A 22,627-nucleotide genomic window follows, 5' to 3' on the forward strand; every position below is an offset into this window, starting at 1 on the left:
CTCCCTAGGAAGTGTCTGAATTAATTTTTGCAAGTAAGCAGCCCCTAGTTCAAAATACTTCCTGAAAAAGGTTTTCCTCTGCCCTCCATAATAGTGACGCAATCTCTCTGCTCCCCACAATGAATGTGGCTGATATGACCTCAGATCTCTCCACATTTCTGACCTACTGCAAGGCCAGTCACACTGTGCCTAAATACATTACCATGTTTAGCTAGGCTAAAAGAAGAAATTTGCTGTTTTATCAAAAATTGTTTGGAGAGACATTTTTTCAGCACTGGAAGGATGATGCTTTGCACTTCTACAGCACCTTTCATTCAAGGTTCTCAATAGTTAAGTCTAAATTTTAACAGGATCCCTGTAATGAAGGTAAGGAGTATATAGAACAGAATTAATTTGATCCAACTTGGAAATAAACCCACTTCCTTGATGGAATTTGGCAGCTGTTAACACTTGACATAATGCTCTGTAACAGTCTGGGCCAGGAAGAGAAACACTATTCATTCCAAATAAATGAGTAGGAATTTGCTCAGGACACTAGATCCCTCTTACAAAAAGAACCTCAAGTATGGTATTGGTGCTCATGATGCACTTTTCTGTGAAAATTCTCTTGTTCTTTGCCAAATTCAGCTAACCCGTTCGAACGTCACTGTGCTTGGAAAGTGGGGTCTTTTGTGATCCAAAACATGTATCTGATGAGCCATGAGATTCTTCCATAATATAATTCCTAATGTATTTTACTCCAGAGTCTCATATGTAGGGTCAAATGCTACTATTATATGGGATTCCAGAGGCTTGGAAATTTGTGAATTTCTATCCACTTAGTTTCCTTCAAATTTGCCACTTTGCGGGAGATATGAATGCGTGTTTCACATCCCTCCACCCCAAAATAGCTGAAATCTGGTGGACGATGCTGGGGCAATGGCTATTTTGAGTTGGAATCCTGAAGGTGTCCCAAGAAATGCATTACCTCAACCCACCAGAGGTGGAAGGTGCCTCTGCAAAATTTCCTTGACCCCTGCACCCAGGTGACTGCCTGATTCAAGTGTTGGAATGCCAAGTGGCCCTCTTTAGGCAGCTACATCAAGTTAGGATGGGATGAAGATGAAGGTTTGAAGCCACATATATGGGGTTAACTGTTAGAATGATCAGCAGTAATCTGCAGTTGTTTTGGAAATTTACCCATTTGCAAGAGAAGCATGTAATGTGCAGCAGGTGTTCCTGGCACCTGATCCTTCCCCTAACTGCTCCCACCTTCCAAGTTCTTAGGAGCTGCAGTGCTCCAGTCTCATGGAGAAAGGCAGGTCTTTGCAGGGTCTTGGCAATGGAGGAGAGAATAAATTGGAGCAGCTGCTTTCCGCCTTAATATGGATTTGGTAGTTCACCCTTAACAGGCCTCGTTTCACTGCTTCTCTGTGAAGCATGCAGCCTGTAGAGGTGTATTTAAAAGGAGTTGTAGTTTGTCCAAAAAAGGCGCTTTAAGCACAAAATGCCATATGCTCAATTTCTGTCATTTGCATTTAGCTTCAGTGGATATCCACTTCAGGAGGCCAAATTATTCCACACCTTTGTAAGAATAAATCCTTCTCTGATACAGAGTGGATAACGAATTGTCAGAAAACATCTGTTTTTATATACTTATCTGTTAATGTATAGATGTCACACAAACTTTACTTTTCAAAACTACTATGTGGATTTAGAACAATGCTTGGAGGATTTAAATTCCATTTTTAAGTTACTTTACCAGTTTGTGAGAGATATAGTTCTACTTCCATATGTTGTAGACAATTAGAGAGCGAACTTATACCCATTATACCCATTTTCCTGAGACCAGATATGTAACATTTCTCAGCAAGACTAAACTGAGAAATAGAGATGAAAATTAATTTTGCATCATTTGTTTAAAGTGTCAGTCTTCTGAGATGAGAGAAATAGATAGTTACAGTTTAACTGCTTTAGCACCTTGTGTGCAGGAGAACAGAATGGAAATTGCTTATCTCAGAAGTAACACAGGTGTGGGTTGTGGCATTTTCTGGCTTGTAAGGTACACAGCAATAAAGTGAAAAGGAACATCACTTGTTTGCTTTTTTGGCAGTCTAATGCAAACTAGGATATTCTGGACTACATGCACAAAATGTTGCAACTTTTAGTGCTTTCTTGCAAAATCTAACCTCCTGATAACACTAATTACATGCATGCAGAATTTATAGTACATATGTGTAGTATTTTAAATGATTATTGTCTGGATAATCTGTCATAGAGTCATTTCAGATGATCCACAGGGACCCTGTATTTCTAGCAGAAACAGACATATGCATCAGACAGGGTTATATCACTGTCAGGAATATGATAATTATAGTTTCAAGGAATTTTTTGATTGGGAAGCAAAATCTATAGTTAATAAAATGAGACATCTTGATCTAACAAACATATTTAACTATTAGCTTACATATATTTCTTAGACTATGACTCTACTCTAAAAGGAAGCAATGAAAGTAGCACTCTGTTACTCCACAGATCTGTATGTGTTCAGTTATCTCTTTTGACTTGAGTGACAACAATATTGTTTTAACCGCTTTTTACTCTTGTTATCCTGCAGAGACTATAGAACTAAGAGTGTATGAGCCGGCTTTTGCTCCTTCTTGTGTATTTTCAATAGAATTATTGAATACGTTCCAAACTTTGCAGTGGATTAGTACAAGAATAGCAGATGGCCTAATTTGGCCTGGAAAAGTTTTACAACTGGTGATGAAGCATAAGAAGCAAAGAAACCAGCTTAACCTTCATGGCCCAGGTGGAATGTGCCATGCTTGCAGTTCCAAAAATTCCAATCTTTTTACTTGCAAACTGAACATATACTGTAGGACACAGAAATGGTTGAGATAATAAATGTGGAACCTTGTGGTAACATTTTTACAGTGTTACTTTTCATATAAGAGATGCACTTACAGTGCAGATTTTTAAACTCCCTACAACAACTAGGTCTGCACATCAGAAATGTGTTTGAGATAGGTTGGACAGAATTAAGCAAAAGCTGAGCTGCCCTCAACAAAAGCCAATGAAACCTTACGACTTAAGAGCTAGAAGTTTCCTGACAGTAGAATTTCATCATTGTCATTTGGCCATACTGTAGGTCTAGACTTGACAGTTCCCCTTTAAATAATATCCCTGGCAATTATTTAACGTCTTAACTTGTATGATTTATTTGATCTTTTCTCAACTCTTGGCTTATGTCAATAAGTCATCGTTTGAATCTGGACACTTCTGACTTTGATATAAATGTATCATAAATATCTATAAAGCATAATTTTGTGTTTACCCTCTAAATATTGTTGAATTAGTATTTTTCTCTTTCTCGATATAATCAATATTGATGAGATCACAGAAAATAAGGGAAAAGTATTTATTTTCATCCATGATTCTTTCATGCCTCTTTAAATCAGTTTTTTTGTCTTTTATATCAGGCTTCTTGTCTTTTCTAGGATTCTCTGCACTCTGCTATTTGTTTTGTGCACCTCAATTATTAAAAATAGTAAATGAAATGCAATAAGAATTGATTTAGATTAAAGAGTAAGCTGCAGTGTATAATCTATCCTCAACCTTCTACAAACAAATACCCACAGATGAGGACAATGACTAATGTTTTCTGGCATGTGCACTGTGAATTTATATTAATTTAACATTCCAGAGATTGAGCTACTTTACAAGCTATTAATTCAATAAAAACACATTGAGTCTCTTTTCAAATCCATGCAGATGTTTGCACAAAGATTCTGAAGAGCTTAAAGTTAAAAAGAGCAAAAGCTGCATGTAACAATTCCAACCTTGGCAACTGAGACTACAAAACTATATCTGATAAAGAAGCTATATTGTAAGTGCAGCACAGGATGGCAGAAATTATTTTCAGTTCTAGCTGTATGTTTTCTTGCTTAAACTTCAAGAACCCTAACTCCCTTCCAGGCCAACCCAGGATAATATAGTAAACTTCATTACAGCATTATAAGAAGTTTTCAACATTTTTCAAAAAGGCTTTCTTCAGAATTATGCCTGTCATTATAAAGATTGTTGGATTGGGGTTGCTTTTATTAAAACAACAACAACAACAAAGAAAAAGTCTGGCAGAAAATGGTAAGATATCTTTGCTCTACTTAATGTGTCATGAATTTTTGGGGGGTCTGAATTCATCCTCACTCATTTAGAACCAGGATTTTCATAAATTGCTCTTTTAATCAGGCAGTTTTCCTTGTCTATTTATAGTGAATGGAGGGAACATCATCTTTTAACTAATGGGAGAGAAGGCCAGTATAATGTTTACTTCAACACTAGACTTCTTTGGCACAAATCCTTTATGCTGAAAGGGTCCCTTTATATAGCAAATATAGAAGGATAATATGTTGTTAGTAGCCAGCACTCTCTGCTAGTTTCTCATTTGTTTTTTTATTTTGATTATTTAATTTTTAGAAGTACATTTTAGTGACTGTGAAAAGTGCAGAATGACAGCCCTCTGGAGATGGAACTGCTTTATTTCTCCATAGAACAGGTACATCATGACGACTAGCAGCAAAGACATTCCCACACTACACCTCCAGCGCGCCTTAAACCTGGAACAGAGGGGGCCTCCTGTTATGTGCCAAGAGGGGAAAGAAGAGGGTAGAGTGTTGCTCACTCTTACTGACCAGTCAAATCTTTTGGCTCTCTTTTGATACAGTTAAGACTGTCAACCAAAGGTACCAATTAATGCCCCTCTCTGCTGGCAGATTTTATGATACAGATTTCTATCCAACAGGAAGAAGACTGAAACCATCCTCTCTTTTCGCACAATCCAATAAAAAACTCCTATGTGGTCTTGAGTTCTGGCCACTACTGAATTAGACTAGATCAGAAACAGTGAACTAGAGGTAAAATGCTTTAAAATCCCCCAACTCATCCAGTTACCTATCCAGTTAGTATATTAATATACATTAGGATTTCTTGTAGTTGCTCTTTCCTGCAACCTGGCAAGTGAATAAGATATTTCCTCTATAGTAGATACAGATATTGAAACAAAGGAATGCTATTAAAATGTGACTATGTTGTAGGACAGGGGGCCAAATTCAGGATAGATGCCATAACTATCTGGCCTCTATGACAGATTTATATTCTGTAGAACGTAAACTTTCATTTAAAAAAAATGAATTTCCATTCCTTATGGCTGCAGAGGGAACCTTCCAACTGTGAATTAGTGTAGCGCTGTGAAACAACGACTCTTCAGAGTTGTGAACTGCCCGTATTTATCTCAACGCAATGTTAAGCTCAGTCTCAAACCCAATGATGAAACTTAAAGGGATGAATTGAAAATAATTTAGATACACAATTGCACATACTTTGTGCATGACTCAGAAATGTGTGTGCAACCTGATGACAAGTTTCAAAAAGTGCAGAAATAGCAAATCATAAAAATGACCACCATCATTTCCCCCTAACTTAGTGATGCTGAATGGAAAAATAACATCCGTGACTAAAATTTTAGTTACAGAAGGGTCATACATTACCCTTGGTCTTTGTACATATCTCCTATTGACATAAGTGGGAAATGAGCAGTGGACAAGAGTAATGCAGTACGTCCCTACCTTTATAGCTTCAGGTCAGGAATAATAATCAAAATTTGGCCTTCTCCACACAGTGGATTTGATCATCCCGCTTCAAGACTAGATACAAAGCCCACTGAAGTCAATGAGAGTTGTGGTGTTTACATGTGCTTGTAATTATTAGAACTGGGAGCACTGGCTGTTGGGAGTCTGAAAGGACAGGAAACAGGAAGGAGCGGGGAGGAGTTGAGGAGGCTGAGTGAGAGTTACAGAGGGTGCAGCAGCAGCAGCTTGGAACAGAGGTTTCCACTGTGAAAATAAAGTCCTGTTGAAGTTGTTAGTACCTTGCTTGGCTGATACAACAAGAGTCTTTCTGTTAACGTCAACATCTTTGAATATGGCCTTTAGTGTCTCCATGTCTCATTTGCTTTAACATCAATAGTACTGTATCCGTTATTATGGTCTAAGTGCTTGGTATTAAGAGTCTAGTCCTACCCCAAACTCTGGTTTCACTTTACAACTGATGTCACTAGATCACAGCACTTACCTGATTAATTAAATAGTTTCTGAGGGTGTCATAAACAGATGGTTAAGGGTTAATGTCTCTTTTACCTGTAAAGAGTTACGAAGCTCAGTAAATCTGGCTGACACCTGACCAGAGGACCAATAGAGAAACAAGATACTTTCAAATCTTGGTGGAGGGAAGTCTTTGTTTGTGCTTTTCGTGTTGTTCGTTGTTCGCTCTTGGGGCTAAGAGGGACCAGACATACACCCAGGTGTTCCCAATCTTTCTGAATCAGTCTTTCATGTTTCAAAATTGTAAGTATAGCCAGGCAAGGCGGATTAGTCTTATGTTTGTTTTCTTAACTTGTAAATGTGTCTTTTGCTAGAAGGATTTGTACCTTTGTTTGCTGTAACTTTGAATCTCAGGCTAGGGGTGGGGGAGTCCCTCTAGTCTATATGAATCTGAGTACTCTGTAAAGCATTTTCCATCCTGATTTTACAGAGATAATTTTTATCTTTTCTTTCTTTAATTAAAAGCTTTCTTTTTAAGAACCTGATTGATTTTTTCCTTGGTTTAGAATCCAAGGGCTTGAGTCTAAACTCACCAGGGATTGGTGGGGGGAAAGGAAAGGGGAGGATTAATTCTCTTTGTTTTAAGATCCAAGGAGTTTGGATCTGTGTAGGCTCTCAGGGCAACCCAGGGAGGGGAGAGTCTGGGGGGGAAAAAGAGGGGGATGGTTAATTTCTCCTTGTTTTAAGACTCAAGGGGTTTGGGTCTTGGGTTCCCCAGGGAAGGTTTTGGGGGAACAGAAGTGTGCCAGACACAGACTTCTGGCTGGTGGCAGCGTACCAAATTTAAGCTGGTAATTAAGCTTAAAAGTGATCATGCAGGTCCCCACTTTTTGGATGCTAAAGTTCAAAGTGGGGGAAAAAACTTTGACAGAGGGTGTGTGTGTGTGTCATAGCCTAGGAACATGATATTAGGAAATACTTTCCAGCTATAAGGGTTGTTAAGCTCTGGAACAGACTTCCAAGGGAGGTTGTGGAATCCCCATCATTGGAGGTTTTAAGAACTTGTTAGCCAAACATCTGTCAGGGATGGTCTAGCTTTACTTGGTCCTGCCTCCTGGACTTGGTGACTTCTCAAAGTCCCTTCCAGACCTACATTTCTATGATTCTTTATTATGAATATTTAATCAATATTTTACAATTGTTTACACTACCACACTATTACAATGGCTCTAAGCTGTTACAGTACCAGTTTTAAACTGCAAGAGGACAATTAATAATACTAATAATAAAACATTTCCATTAGAAATTGTGGATAAAGTAAATTTCTCTTTTTTTCCTCTTACGATTCGGTTAAACCTATACATTATAGCATCACAAAAGTTCTTTCTGAAAATGAATGAGTTTTTAATATGATTTTATATTTGACTCCTGTATTAAAGAACTGTTCTATGCAAAACTAGTGAATTTATAATAATACCAAAAAAACCCAGCCAATTTGTAAGACTAGTCCCCATTTACACTCTGAATTCAACAAATCTCTGTTCTGGTGCCACTAACCACTGTCACAAACCCTTACAACTACTCTGGCATAAATTAATAGGCCACAACTTTGCTAATTAACAAATATAAACATTAACTTGCATCAAAATGTATAGCCTGAGACTTCATTGCCGTGCATCTTGTGTTCAGTTGGGCCCGTCTCACTTTAAAATGATTTAGGAAAGAATTACTCAGGACAATATTTGTGCAAACATACCAATCAATTTCTTAAATTCAAATAAGGTAGAATTCCAAGTATGTAGTACTAAAAGACCAGTTTTCCTACAAGAACTGTTCACAGTGCACAACTATTGAAACAAGTTGAAAAAAGTATTTTTCCTATCAATGAAATGTTGCAGCTTGACAATAACATTGGTCCTTTAAAAAACCTGTTTCTTTGATAACTTTCAACAAAGTAGGTTGGATAATTAAAATAATTATACACATAATTAAGATATGAATGATTGCAGCTAAGGCCTTTGCCCTGCAAACGTTTATATCACATATTTAGTCCCATTATTGGGACCACTGCGTGAATAAGGGTTTGCTGGATCACATTCTGGTTTGGGTCTTTAGTTCCTTTTCTTTTTTGTCAAGATGACATTGTATTGTAGATGTTTAATTTTATGCAGGAAACATAGTGCTTCTGCGTAATAAATATTTTGAAACAACTGATGCTGAAATGAGGAAGGTAAGCAGAAGCCGACAAAGAATGCAGGCTTCAAAACTAAATAATATCTGAACGAAAACAATAATAAAAGGAAGTATTCCTTCAAACAGCTTCTAGTCAGCCTGTGCAGTGGAACAAGGTGTCACAGGGTTAAATATCTGGGCTAGATTTAAAAAGAGGCTGAATAACATTATCACAAATAACAATATTTACTGTTATTCATGCTAAGGAAGGATAATTGGTTGTCATGGTTCTGGGTAAGGTAATCTCTGCTGCTATAAAAATATGTTTTTAATGTAAATGTATATATGATTTAAACCTGTCTATATCTCTCTGTACTTTTTCTTATGGAAAGCACCTATGACATTATGGGATATACTGAAATAGTAATAATAATAATAAATAGGCAGGGAGACCTTTTCCCCTACACATACAGCATTGCTCAATTGTCTAGAGCAATTTTTATTTTTGACTTCCTCTGAAGTAACAGGTTTCCAGACTAGCTGATGGACAGTTGCTGTGATTTTCGTAAGGCAAATCCTATGTTCTTATACTCAGTTACATTTTAACAAAAAACAAGAAGGAAAATTAGATCTCTTAGTAGCCAGCTCCTCTACTCAGTGGTGACAGGCTTTAGTTTTGAATGTCTTTTTAATCTAATAGAAATAAAGATAGGTATACATATAGTTTTGCCACTAAAAAGTCAACATCTATCAAGAGCTACCAACCACAATGTGGTACTTGAGATATTGTATTATCTGCTGTTCTAACAGCAAAAACTAGAAGTACTAGATTATATAAAAATACTGGTATTAAGTCATAGCAAGCATATACTACAGAGATGCAGATCTTAAATAAAATGTTTAAAGGCTCCATAGTTCTCTGAATATTTAAAAAACATCATCATTCTTCCTTTTTATGCATGGTATTCACCCTTCTGTGCACAGAGTTGCTGTGGTATTTGAATTGACAAATGGATGTTTTGCAGAAGAGTAAAGGTGACTTTTCAAAATGACTTATTAGCTTAGATGCAGAATCTGTATTACCACAGTGGTACAGCATAGTACACACAATACAGTACTGTGCACTTCATGTAAAATTTGAAATTCTTGTTTATATTACATTTTATATTTTTCAGAGTTGAGCCTAAGCCACAAGCTTCAGATCTAGACTTTGAATCTCCAGCCCCAAAATCTGAAGGCTGTCCATCCAGGGTTTTGTTTCAGTTCAGTATAGAGATAAGGGGCATCCTTAGCTCAGTATTACACTGTAACACCATTCTGGGTCAGCACTGACTCACTGAGACTGAGGAATAAATACATTCTACTACTTCTTGCCGACACAGGAATGCATCAACGCTGCTCCCTGAAGCACTTGGATTTCCTAGGAAGTTGTCTATCAAAGTACTATACCGACCATATCCAAACAGCATAATTTATGAGAAAGAGGAAAGATGGTCTTAGAGTCAAGGCACTATACTAGGACTCAAAAGATCTAGGTTTTGGTCCCAGCGATGCTGCAGATATCGTATGTGACCTTCACCAAGATACTTGGGCCATACATTTTCAAAAATGGCCATATATTTTGTGTCCCCAATGCAACATACATTAGGCCTCATATTCAAAAGTGCTAGGCACCCAAACATGAGCTGACTTCATTTGGAACTGTGGATGTTCAATATCTCTGAAAATCAGGCCAAAGATGTCATAGTTGGTGTTCAGAAACTGATGCATGCAAAATAGTGACCACTTTTAAAAATATGGACCTTTATCTTTCTGTCCCTAAATTTCTCCTCTGTAAAGTGGAGTTAATTCCACCTCTGTACTTTGCAAAGGTGCTGAAAGGATAACTTCATTAAGCTTTATGCTTAAGCTTTCAGATTGTATGGTGATGAGTACCACAAAAAGCCCCAATCAACAAACAAACAACAACAAACAAATAACTAAGTAAAATACTAGATGTATAGATCACAGCCAAAAGTGCTACAGGCATTATCTTAATAACTTCCCTGTCATATTGGCAAATTTTCATTTCTCAAGTAGTGTAATATTCCTATTAATGCCTCTAAGAAAAATATGATACAACTCACTAACTAACTGATTGCAATTTTCCAGAATCACTCTGATTTTTCATAAATATTTTAACTTCAAGCAGCCATCCCTGTTTGGTTTATAAAATTCTTTCCTTAGGTAATAATTTTCAATTGATTTTTTTTCTTTTGTATACACAGTTTTATTTGTTTGTCGAAGACTTTGCTCCAAGAATTCTGGAAACCATTCAAATGTGAAGCTGATGCAAGTAGTGTTTTATTAGCCATATTTTATAAACACGTTTGCATTTGGAACTTCTCATTTAAAGACAACACCATTTATACATATGAAATGTTATTGTTTTAAGTGGAGCTTTCAGTTTTGGAACAGAAACAAACATTTTAATTAAAAAATAAAGAATAGAAAAGGCAACAAAAGAAGTGGACTAGTAAATGAAATTATGTTAACTGCAGTTAAGGAGGGAGACCACTCCGTCCTAAAATTATGTGTATGGAGTCATGTATGGAGAAGAACATAAAGAACTACCCAGGATATTGTAGGGAACAATTCTACACTAACGGACTACAGCAGTGGTTGCCAAGATGTGGTCTGTGAATTAACAGTGCTCTGCAAACATTTTAGTGGTGGTCCATGGAGTAAAGTAGTTTGACAATCCAGCCTTTAAAGAGATATTAGTGATTATGAGGTGGGTCCATGGGAGAAAGATCTCTCTATTACAAAATGGTCTGCTGGCTGCTCAGATTAGACAGACTAATACATTTTCTCCAGCTCTAATTTCTTTTTTTAGAAAATTATTGGAAGCCACTAAACAGAGACTGAACAAGAAAGAGTAGACAGTAACTTACATGCTGCAAGCAGAGGACCCACTGAATTATCCAAAGCCAACTTTCACATCAGTTTGTTCAAGAACAACATAAGGGTGAAAACTACACCAGCAGCATGAGTGTCAGGAGATTTGGACTGTATTCTCAACTCTGCCGTAAACTAGCTATGACTATGGGTAAGTCGCTTCAGTGCTATTTTCCCTCCTACCCTTTGTCTGTTTAGACGGCAGGGCTGGTGCAACCATTTAGGCAAACTGGGCAGCCGCCTAGGGCGCCTAGTGGTTGGGGGCGCCTAAAAGCCCCCTCAGGAGAGGAGGTGGAGTGGAGATGAGCTGGGGCGGGGGGCGCGGGGAGGGCTGCCTGCAGTAACGGGGGGCGGAGCGCGCACAGGGGAACCGCTCCCCGCCCCAGATCACCTCCACTCTGCCTCCTCCACTGAGCACACCGCCCTCGCTCTAAGTCTCCTCCAATTGGCGCCGCAAGCCTGGGCGGGGAGGAGAATTAGAGCGACGCCGGCATGCTCAGTGGAGGAGGCGGAGCCGAGGTGAGCTGGGGCGGGCTCCCCAGGCGGGGTTAGCTGCCGCAGGGGGGGTCTCTCCAGGCGGGGTTAGCTGCCGCAGGGGGGGGGGTCTCTCCAGGTGGGGTTAGCTGCCGTAGGGAGGGGTCTCCGCAGGTGGGGTTAGCTGCCGCAGAGGGGGGGAGGTCTCCCCAGGCAGGGTTAGCTGCTGCAGGGGGGGAGGTCTCCCCAGGCAGGGTTAACTGCCGCAGAGTGGGGGAGGTCTCCCCAAGCAGGGTTAGCTGCTGCAGAGGGGAGTGCTTCCTGGGCGGGGTTAGCTGCCATGGAGGCGGGCTCCCCAGGCGGAGTTAGCTGCTGGGGGGGGTAGTTGCTGGGGAGGAGGGGGAGGGAGCTCCCCGGGTGGGGGGCTCGGTTAGCTGCTGCGGGGGGGGGTTAGCGAGGGGGGCACAAGATGGAAGTTTCACCTAGGGCGCGAAACTTCCTTGCACTGGCCCTGTTAGACGGTAAGCTCTTTGGGGGGCAGAAACTCTCATACTATATGCCTGTATAGCACCTAGTGTGATGAGGCCCTAGTCTTGGTTAGTGCCTCAGAGTAATACAAATAATATAAGGGACACAGGTCAAAGCATCTGCTTGTATGATTCTGTGATTAAAAATGGAGGGGAGGTAAGGGGACGCAGCCTATATGCTCCAATATTTGGGGGAGTGTAATTAAGAATTAATAAATCAGCAAAAATAAATTAAAAATAACTCTTAATCTACACAGGAAGTAAGAGAATTGTGATAATTTATTTTCAGTATGGATATTTCGACTGCTGTTCTGTTGTGCATAAGTAAAACATCTAGATAAAAATGTCATGTCTTGTAACATGTAAATCTACAATGTTAGGGTGAATTTAAGTTAAAAAACAAGAAATGTGACTGTCATCCAATTAGAGATTAAAGACAATACTGTAATTTAGATGAGTGAGTTACCTTTCTTAGCTGCACATGCACTCATGAATTAAGGCACGTTTGAAAGTACCCCTCTGTCCAATGAATTCCTGGAACTGTCCACTAATTCCTTATGTTGAGACTTCCACTTTGTAATTCCCTGCATAAGGTGTACTAAATAATTGTGAGATCTGAAATAGTTGCCCTTCCCTGGATCCGCCATCTGGAAGATGGAAGTGCTACAATGATAATAACTACGAATGGTACTTAGCATAGGGATGATGGTAATTTAAAGTTACTTTGATTTTATTCACTTACTGTGGCAGTTCCTAAGTGTTTGTGATACAAATGCCATTGCTCTCAGCCTTAAAAAATTACAGTGCAATTGAATCACTAAACCATATTTTGGTAACGTGTTGTCAGATGAATTAAAAAACTATTCTTACAATATAGCACTGAGCTATCACACACAAACTTGAATATGACATGTTAAAAGAAAGAGGTGAAGAAATTCTGTTCAAAACACGAGACCATTGTTCTCACCTTCATCCAGCTATAAAATGTAAAAAACATTAAGAAAATAGGTAGATTGTTTAGAAAGAACATACCTATTAGCTCCTTATTTCTGACATCTAAGGCCATGTTTCGTAAAGCTGTAGCAACTGCACATACCACCCGGTCATTGTCTATTCGAAGTAGCTCCACTAGGATCGGCAGGCCTTTTTCTTTGCGGACGGCAGCACGGATATACACTGACCACTGTAAAGACATATTGTATGAGGGAGATTGAAAAAGAGATTGTTGAATGCTATCCAGAAAAGCAGGGGTGTATGATTATGAAGATTGCTATCTTGAGGAGTAAAGGAAGAGACCAAGGAGTAATGGCTGTAGAATCTAAAGACAAGAGGAAATTATTGTATCTACAATGCTACACAACCACTTGAACTGGAAACCCATATTGATTTTTGATTGGTGACAGAAAAATTTAATGATTTAAACTTTAAATTTAATTATTTAACCTTTAAATCCTTGTACACCTAGTTACTGCTTTACTGTCTGAGTTGCAGGCCATTTGCTTGGCATCAGTATCCCCTGGCCAAACTTGAACAATGATTGTTTGTTCCTAATGCCATTTAATGTTACAAAATTTGTTTAAGAAGTTAGCATGCTTCCTGGCTGTCAACTTGAGGAATGTTAGACTGTAACCCAAGTAGGCACTTCATTATTTCTTTCATGATAGGCAATTTGCTCAGGAGAGGAGGGAGGAGGTCGTTGCACTACTGCTTTTACTGTTAAAACATATTGACCCAATCCTACAGCGCCTGTGTGTGCAAAATTCACACTGATTTCAATTGCTGAGTTATGTATATGTACGGACCACAGGATCACGCTTGTTATTAGAAATATGACTCAACCACGAAGGATCTAGGATTTTGGTTTAAGCCCATCTAGTTCACAAGATGCTGAAAGTTAAATTATTTTACCCGACTTACAGTATGGATGAGCCAATTAATTCGATTGTATGAGCGCCAGACATAGTCTTGGAAAGTGAACAGTTTTATAAAAAGCTTGACATACCCAGGCCCCTAGCAATAAGACAGAATGTGATGACAGAGTGCGAGAAGCAGAATGATATCAGTGAGAGACAATCTCAGGAAAAAGCTATTTGGTTTTGACAGAACAAGTTGCATTTTTCTATGTGAACTGGCTGTGTGGGATATTTGAGGAGTGTGAATCTGTTGTCTGCATACATGCAGTGCTTTAAGTCCTAATAGCTCTCTGGCTATGTGCCTCATTCCAGAGTGATAAGAACTGTATTTAAGATACATACTGATGAAATAAATGAGATCAGACTCTTTCCTTAAAGATATTTGGTTACGTGATTAAGTTCTTAAACCAAGTGTTGAGAATACCTGCTGAGTAGTCACAACTACACCTCTACCCCGATATAATGTGGTCGTCGAGAGACAAAAAATCTCACTGCGTTATAGGTGAGACTGCATTATATCAAACTTGCTTTGCCCCCCTCCCCGTTCTTTGTTCCCTGACCGCCCCCTCCAGAGACCCCTATCCCTAATCACTCCCAGGATCCCACCCCCTACCCAACCGCCCTGTCCCGTGACTGCTCCACTCTGCCAGCTCCCAGCCGCGGCGCTCCGCTTCCTGCCATTGGTGAGTACGGGGAGGTTGGGGAAAGAATGCCCCACCGCACTCACCTGTGTCGGGAAGCAGAGCAACCTAGCCCCAGCCTGCTCCACTTTCCTTGCCCCGGCCCCAGCTGTGTCACTGGGGGGCAGCTGGGGAAAGATCCTGCACTCATCTGTCTGGCGGGAAGCGGAGTGCCACAGCTGGGAGCTGGTGGAGTGGAGCGGGCTGGTGCTGAGTGTGGGGAGGTTGGGGAAAGGATGCCCCCCCCCGTACTCACCTGTGTCAGGAAGTGGAGCGACATGGCCCCAGTCTGCTCTACTCCGCCAGCTCTCAGCCGCAGCGCTCCGCTTCCTGCCGCTGGTGAGTGCAGGGAGGTTGGGGAAAGGACGCCTCCTGCACTCACCTGCGGCGGGAAGCGGAGCACTGCGGCTGGGAGCTGGTGGAGTGGAGCGGGCTGCGGACGGGTTGCTCCACTTCCGCCGCTGCTGGTGAGTGCACGGGGGATCCCTTCCTCCAAGCCCCCTCCCCGAGCGACATGGTTGGGGTTAGGGGGAGGGAAGCAGAGTGGGCTGCTCCCGGCCCTCCACTAATCCCCGGGCCACTCTGGGACTGCGTGGCCCCCAAAAGTGCCCTCCCTCTGCTCCTGCCCCCAAGACCATGGTGGGGGGAGCCCCTGACTGCTTCTGAGACCCTCTACCCCTTATCAAACCCCTCAGCCCCGGCCTGGCCCAACACGCTGCTCAGAGCAGCATGTCAAAGCTTTACTGTGTTGTATGCGAACCCGCGTTCTATCGGGTTGCATTATATGGGGTAGAGGAGTACTACTGAAATCATCTGAATCCAGTGGAGGCTGCAGATGCTTAGAACCTCTCAGGTTTTAGCTCTTTTAGTTTAACAGTGGGAGGTAATTCTGGGTTTTGTGCTTTGAGGATACTGTTATACTCCACATCAATTTAGTTATCCAAGAAAATAATACACTTCATGCAAATATCTGTGTGTGACTCCAGGTTGCGATTCACTCTGGCAGCAGTGTATGGTGACAGAGTTAAGAACTGGAGTGCACTGTGAGAAGGAATTCAAGACAAAAAAGCTCACAGAGCGCCAGGAGGGCAGGCAGCATGGACCCAGCGCCAGCCCCTGCTGGGGCCATGTCACAGGGGAAGAGCTGCCCACTGCTGCCCGCAGAGTAGAAGCAGGAGGGTGACTGGGGGCAGAATGTGGGTGAGACCACACCTGGCTGTTTAAGGAGGCTCAGACTCCCCCAGCCTATGTTACCTGCTGCCCATTGGGGTTGCTGAATACTTTTGTCCCTTTGAAAGAATAAGAAAAAGTTGTATCTCTGTGTTCCTCCTGAATCACACCCGCTGCCTCTAGTGCATATTGTGGGGTAAACATATGTGCTTGATTTCACAGTGCATTGACTTCATTGAAGTTGCAGAGATGTAACCAAAGGCAAAATCTGACGCATATGTTTAATATGCTTTGAGTAGTCCCAAATCATCCATGTTTGGCTAACCAGGAGATTGTGATTTTTCCCTTTGAGATGAGGAACTTGCTACTCTTATCCACAATTTCCTTGCCTATAAATTAGACTACAGCAGCACACTTGAGCTGGGGCTGCCTGTATAAACTATGTGACAGTTTCATCATACACAACACACAGCTGCCCACTTTCCAGGCAAGAAAGATTGCTAAGCACATCACATCTATGTTCTGTGCTCTCCATTGACTCTCCATGCAGTTGCACATTCACTTCAAGGTCCTGGTCCTAATATTTAAAGCAGTTAATGGGCTAGGGTTTATCTAAATGATTGCCTCTCTATCCTCTCCCCACTGCAACGTCAAGGCTCAATATGGATGTTGTTGCTGCAAGAGCCCAGGGAGGAACTGGGAGCTGGGGGCAGGGCTTCTTCATGGAGAGCCCTCAGTTATGGAACTCTTTATAGCAGTGGAGATTAGATTGCACCCCAGTGTTGCCATTTTCAGGTCACGCTACAAGCCATACCTTTTTGCACACACCAATAACTATTGTGGTGGAACTGCTCAAAAATGTTTGTCATGAAACCAAAGGTAAATAAAGGGAAAACAAATTGCATTAAATAAAAGTGGTTTAAACAGAAGAGGGTTTGATAGAAGTGTCCTTTGTGGATGGATTGATAATTGGTTTAAAGTCTACATATGGCACCAAGATATCACAGTGACAGGCACATTTTACATGCAGTCATCTTATATGACACAGACGTAATACAAGTATTAATAGATAGGCAAATATATAGACATACAAGGATTTCACTGTTGCAATTTTATGAACTCACATTTATTCTAGAGTCTGTCATCTGGGGGGGAATGGGGAAAGGGAAAGAAAACAGTACATACAGAATGTTAGTCTATGACTTGCCTTTCTAATAACTCTGTCACCTCACCCCCCAATGAACTCACCCCAGGGACCTGCCACATACTGTACTTCCCAAGATGCACTCACAAGGGAACCCATGCAGATCCATCATATCTGGCTATCGCACTCTTACTGAAAGAATATCAAGATTCATATAAACTATTCTCAAAACCACTCACCACACAGAGGGCCCGCTTCCTCGGACACAACCAACTTCCTCTACCAACACTTCAACATTAACAACCTCCCTCAGAACACCATTCTTGCCATCAGGGATGTCACCTCCCTACACATCAACATCTCTCCCAATGACGGCATCCCTACCTGCCTTAAATATCTACAAGACAATGGACAACTCTCAAACACATCACCAAACTCATCCATTTCATTCTCACTCATAACAAATTTACATTCAACAACAAACACTTTGTCCAAGCCATGGGAACAGCCATGGGTATTAGGAGGGCTCTCCAATATGCCAACCTCCTGGACCATCTTGAAGAAAAAATTCCAGACAAGTGCAACACAAAACCAGTGATAAACCTGAGATACATCAATGATATTGTCATCCTCTGAACAGATGAAACTCCCACATAGATTTCCACCACAAGTTCCACATCCCCTATCTGTCCATTAAACTCTCTCTGGAACACTCCCACACTAGTATCAACTGCCTGGACAGTACAATCAGCTTCAACACCCTTCAGACAACTATATATAAGAAACCCATGGAACACCACACCTACCTTCATAGATCAATAACCACCCCAAGAAATCTTTTATCTATAGCCAGGCACTCAGATACCACAGAACATGCTGCGAGGATATACACCTTAATACTCAAAAAACTGCCTTTGTCAAACAAGGACACTTCACCAGAGAAATAGATTGCATCATGGAACTGGCCACCAAAATACCCCGAGAGAATTGCTTCAATACAAAAATAAAACCTCCTCCGACTGCACACCCACAGTTGTTATCTACCACCCCACACTGGGACCCATATGAAGAATCATCAAACAACTACAAACCATCTTCTGTGCAGACTCTGTCCTGAAAGAAATCTTTGATGAATCCCCCTCTTCCAGCCTACAAACAACCCCCCAACCTCTCCAAGCTCATCATCAGAAGTAAGCTCCCCACAGACCAGGGCACACCAACTCAAAGCAGCATAGACTCTGCCAGAATAACAGATGTAAAGCCTGCTACAATCAGGGCTGGCTCCAGGCACCAGCATTCCAAGCAGGTGCTTGGGGCGGCAATTGGCAAGGGGCGGCAGTCTATGCGTTTTTGCCCCCAAGCAGCACGTCAAATTGCTACCATGGACGGTGGGGGCAGTCCATGTGCCATTAGAGCGGCATGCACGTTTCCGCGTTAGCGGCAATTCGGCGGCAACTTCTATGTTCAGCTATCCATGGCGGCACAATGGTCAACATGGTTTCTGTAAAGGGAAATCGTGTCTAACTAATCTATTAGAGTTCTTTGAAGGGGTCAACAAACATGTGGACAAGGGGGATCCAGTGGACATAGTGTACTTAGATTTCCAGAAAGCCTTTTACAAGGTCCCTCACCAAAGGCTCTTACGTAAATTAAGCTGTCATGGGATAAAAGGGAAGATCCTTTCATGGATTGAGAACTGGTTAAAAAACAGGGGACAAAGGGTAGGAATTAATGGTAAATTCTCAAAATGGAGAGGGGTAACTATTGGTGTTCCCCAAGGGTCAGTCCTAGGACCAATCCTATTCAATTTATTCATAAATGATCTGGAGAAAGGGGTAAACAGTGAGGTGGCCAAGTTTGCAGATGACACTAAACTGCTCAAGATAGTTAAGACCAAAGCAGACTGTGAAGAACTTCAGAAAGATCTCACAAAACTAAGAGACTGGGCAACAAAATGGCAAATGAAATTTAATGTGTATACATGTAAAGTAATGCACACTGGAAAAAATAACCCCAACTATACATACAATATGATGTGGGCTAATTTAGCTACAACGAGTCAGGAAAAAGATCTTGGAGTCATCGGGGATAGTTCTCTGAAGATGTCCACGCAGTGTGCAGAGGCGGTCAAAAAAGCAAACAGGATGTTAAGAATCATTAATAAGGGGATAGAGAACAAGACTGAGAATATATTATTGCCCTTATATAAATCAATGGTATGCCCACATCTCAAATACTGTGTACAGATGTGGTCTCCTCATCTCAAAAAAGATATACTGGCACTAGAAAAGGTTCAGAAAAGAGCAACTAAAATGATTAGGAGTTTGGAGAGGGTCCCATATGAGGAAAGATTAAAGAGGCTTGGAAAAGAGGAGACTAAAGGGGGATATGATAGAAGTATATAAAATTATGAGTGATGTAGAGAAAGTGGATAAGGAAAAGTTATTTACTTATTCCCATAATACAAGAACTAGGGGCCACAAAATTAAATTAATAGGCAGCAGGTTTAAAATAAATAAAAGGAAGTTCTTCTTCACGCAGCACACAGTCAACTTGTGGAACTTCTTACCTGAGGAGTTTGTGAAGGCTAGGACTAAAACAGCGTTTAAAAGAGAACTGGATAAACTCATGGTGGTTAAGTCCATAAATGGCTATTAGTCAGGATGGGTAAGGAATGGTGTCTCTAGCCTCTGTTTGTCAGAGGATGGAGATGGATGGCAGGAGAGAGATCACTTGATCATTGCCTGTTAGGTTCACTCCCTCTGGGGCACCAGGCATTGGCCACTGTCGGCAGACAGGATACTAGGCTAGATGGACCTTTGGTCTGACCTGGTATGGCCGTTCTTATGTTCTTATGTTCACAGCTTCTGTCTTCCGGCTGAAGATAGAAGGTGCTGCCGAATTGCTGCTGCCGTGGAAACGTGTGAGCCACCCTAACGGCACACAGACTGCTCCCACCATCTGCAGCGGCAATTCAGTGTGCTGCTTGGGGCAGCAAAAACAGTAGAGTCGGCCTTGGCTACAATGATCCACACCCTCCACGACACACCTTTCAAGACCCATGGGTCCTACATATGCCTATCACAATGTGTGGTGTACCTCATCCAGTGCATTAAATGCCCCGGTAGCACTTATATGGGTGAAACCAGACAATCACTATGCTCTATGATAAAAAAAACAAAACACTCTATCACCTCTAGGTGAACACTTTTCACAAAGCGATCACTCTATATCTGACTTATCAGTCCTCATCCTTATAGGAAAGCTGTGCAATAGTGTCAAAAGATGAGGCTGGGAGCTTAAATTCATAACTTTGTTAGACACTAAAAATCACGCTTTTAATAAAGATCTTGGATTTATGGCTTATTACAACAATCTGTAACCCATTAACCCCTGCCTCCTCACTTTTTGTCCTAAGATTACAGGGATGTTAATGGGCAACTTCATGTTGAATGATCCCTTTAAAATATGTGCTAATCACTTTTGCTAAACTATTTGTTCGATCTTGTATTAACTCTCAGTACCCTTCCTACACCTGAAGAAAAGTTCTGTGTAGCTTGAAAGCTTGTCTCTCTCCCCAGCAGAAATTGGTCCAATAAAACCTATTACCTCACCCACTTTGTCTATTGAATAACAAAATTCAGTCAAGCTGGGCAAAGGTTTCAGACTTGGTTGCAGCCAAAGCAATAATGGTTAAAGTATCTTTTTAGTCAGGTAGATGGAATAAGGGCTTCTGGTCATCACTGAGCATTGCCCTGTAATGTATATGAAATGCACTTTTGTCAGGCAAGGGTGGCTTTCCTGAAATGAAGCAATGTTGGCTCTCAGGTAAGAGAAAATAAACAAGAGCTGATAGCATTCTTGCTATATCTTATTTTATTCTTTCCTTCCTCTGTTCTGTTCTCTAGAACCACATCGCGGGATAATATTTTATGAACATTCACCAGCTGAGAAATCAAAACTCAATCTCAAGGATCAGTAACTTTCAATTAAAAATATGTCCTAGAAAAATAACCTCTTTCCTAAAATCAGGGCAACATTTTGTTTTAAAAGAGTATTAAATATGAGATGTTGTGAATACCTCAAACTGACACTTCTAAATTTACTTCTCTAATAGCCAGGTATTTACCTGTCAGATTAATGCACTGTCAGCTGCAGCTGTAAGAAGAAAAAATGATAGCTCCTTGCTGCTTACAGAACTCCCAGCTCTGTATTTCCTATGCATCTCCCAGGGGATGTATCCAATGTGTCTGCTACTATTAAGAAGTGACTGTCAGAGTGAGAGTGCAAGTTAACAGGGAGACTATTTTGAGACTGTGGTGAGACTGTTTGGTTGAGGTCAAAACAAAGGCTGCTCAAAACAATCTGCTGCCCTAAGCAAAACTGCATTATGTCATCCCCCTCCAGCCCAATTAGATGCTCACAGCAGACCCCCAGTGCCTCCCCTGCTGCTGCTGCCGCAACCCCACCCCTAAACCTTGTGCAGACAGGTAGAAAGCTGATGTGTCAGTCATCAGCCTGGGACTGCAGAGGCCACTGGGTCCCGGTGAAGACCCCACGGGATGGGAATGGTCCGACACCTAGGCAGGATGAGCTGGGCCAGGCCAGGAGGAGAGTCCCCCCAGCCTCTGTCCTAGGCCATGCAAGTGGTAAAGACTAGCTTCCTGGGCAGGTGATCCCCCAGCAGGGGTCGCCTTTCCCAATGGCCCTTTCCAGGCAGGTTGGCACTAGCTGCATGGGGCTCACAAGAGGAGCGAGACCCAGCTCAGCACCCCTGGACCACAGCGGCTCTCTCCCCGGGAGTCACAGCCACTCAGCTCAATCACAGTGGGACCCGAGCACTAGCAGGTGGCAGCTCTCAGCCCACTGGGCTCCTGTTATTGGGAATCAAAGATCTTGCCAGTAGCAGCCCCAAGCTGCTCTGCACCTGAGCCACACTGCCAGGGTGGGGAGCAGCAGGGGTGCTTCCCCAGCAGGGGGCTTCCTCCTGCTCTTCAGAGCCCCGGCTGGTGGCTAACCCCTGACCCTGGCAGCACTGCCAGCCTCTTCCCCCTCTGCAGCCACCCACAGCTGGAACTGGAGTGAATCTAAACTCCCAGAAGTCTGCTTCCTTTGGCAGCTGCCTCAGCTGCCTATAACTGGAGCAGCCTGTGGGTAAGAGTTCAAGCCAGTACATTGTACATCCAGGGACATCACTTGGCTCAGTAAGGACACCTTGCCCACGTCTCTTGCTTTTAATAAGGATTGCCTTCATTTTTACAAAAGAGTGTATGCTACGTAATGACAATGGGGATATACAATTATGGTATCAATTACCCATTGTATTGTGAACACCACTACAAAACATACCATACTATACTGACTGTAAACAAAGGTGGTTCTCGGCATTTCCAGTTGTCTATTGGAAATCATAAGCATTTCTTTTAGGAGACCTAAAGTTGCACTAGCTTCTTGCTTATCATTTAGAAGAAATAGGGACATTTGAGGAACAAAATAAAAGCAAAGACATTGAACTAGGAGCATGCTGGAG

General features: G+C 41.7%; 1 protein-coding gene across 1 annotated transcript in view; it reads right to left on the reverse strand.

The window, feature by feature from the left end:
- Nucleotides 1-22,627, reverse strand: part of CTNND2 (catenin delta 2) — a 1,223,799-nt gene that overhangs the window by 84,845 nt on the left and 1,116,327 nt on the right. The window contains 1 exon segment of the mRNA XM_030551717.1: nucleotides 13,223-13,373. Coding sequence (XP_030407577.1) covers nucleotides 13,223-13,373 — 151 coding nt within the window.

This window comes from Gopherus evgoodei, chromosome 2 (genome assembly GCF_007399415.2).
Source record: "Gopherus evgoodei ecotype Sinaloan lineage chromosome 2, rGopEvg1_v1.p, whole genome shotgun sequence".
Classification (NCBI taxonomy): domain Eukaryota; kingdom Metazoa; phylum Chordata; order Testudines; family Testudinidae; genus Gopherus; species Gopherus evgoodei.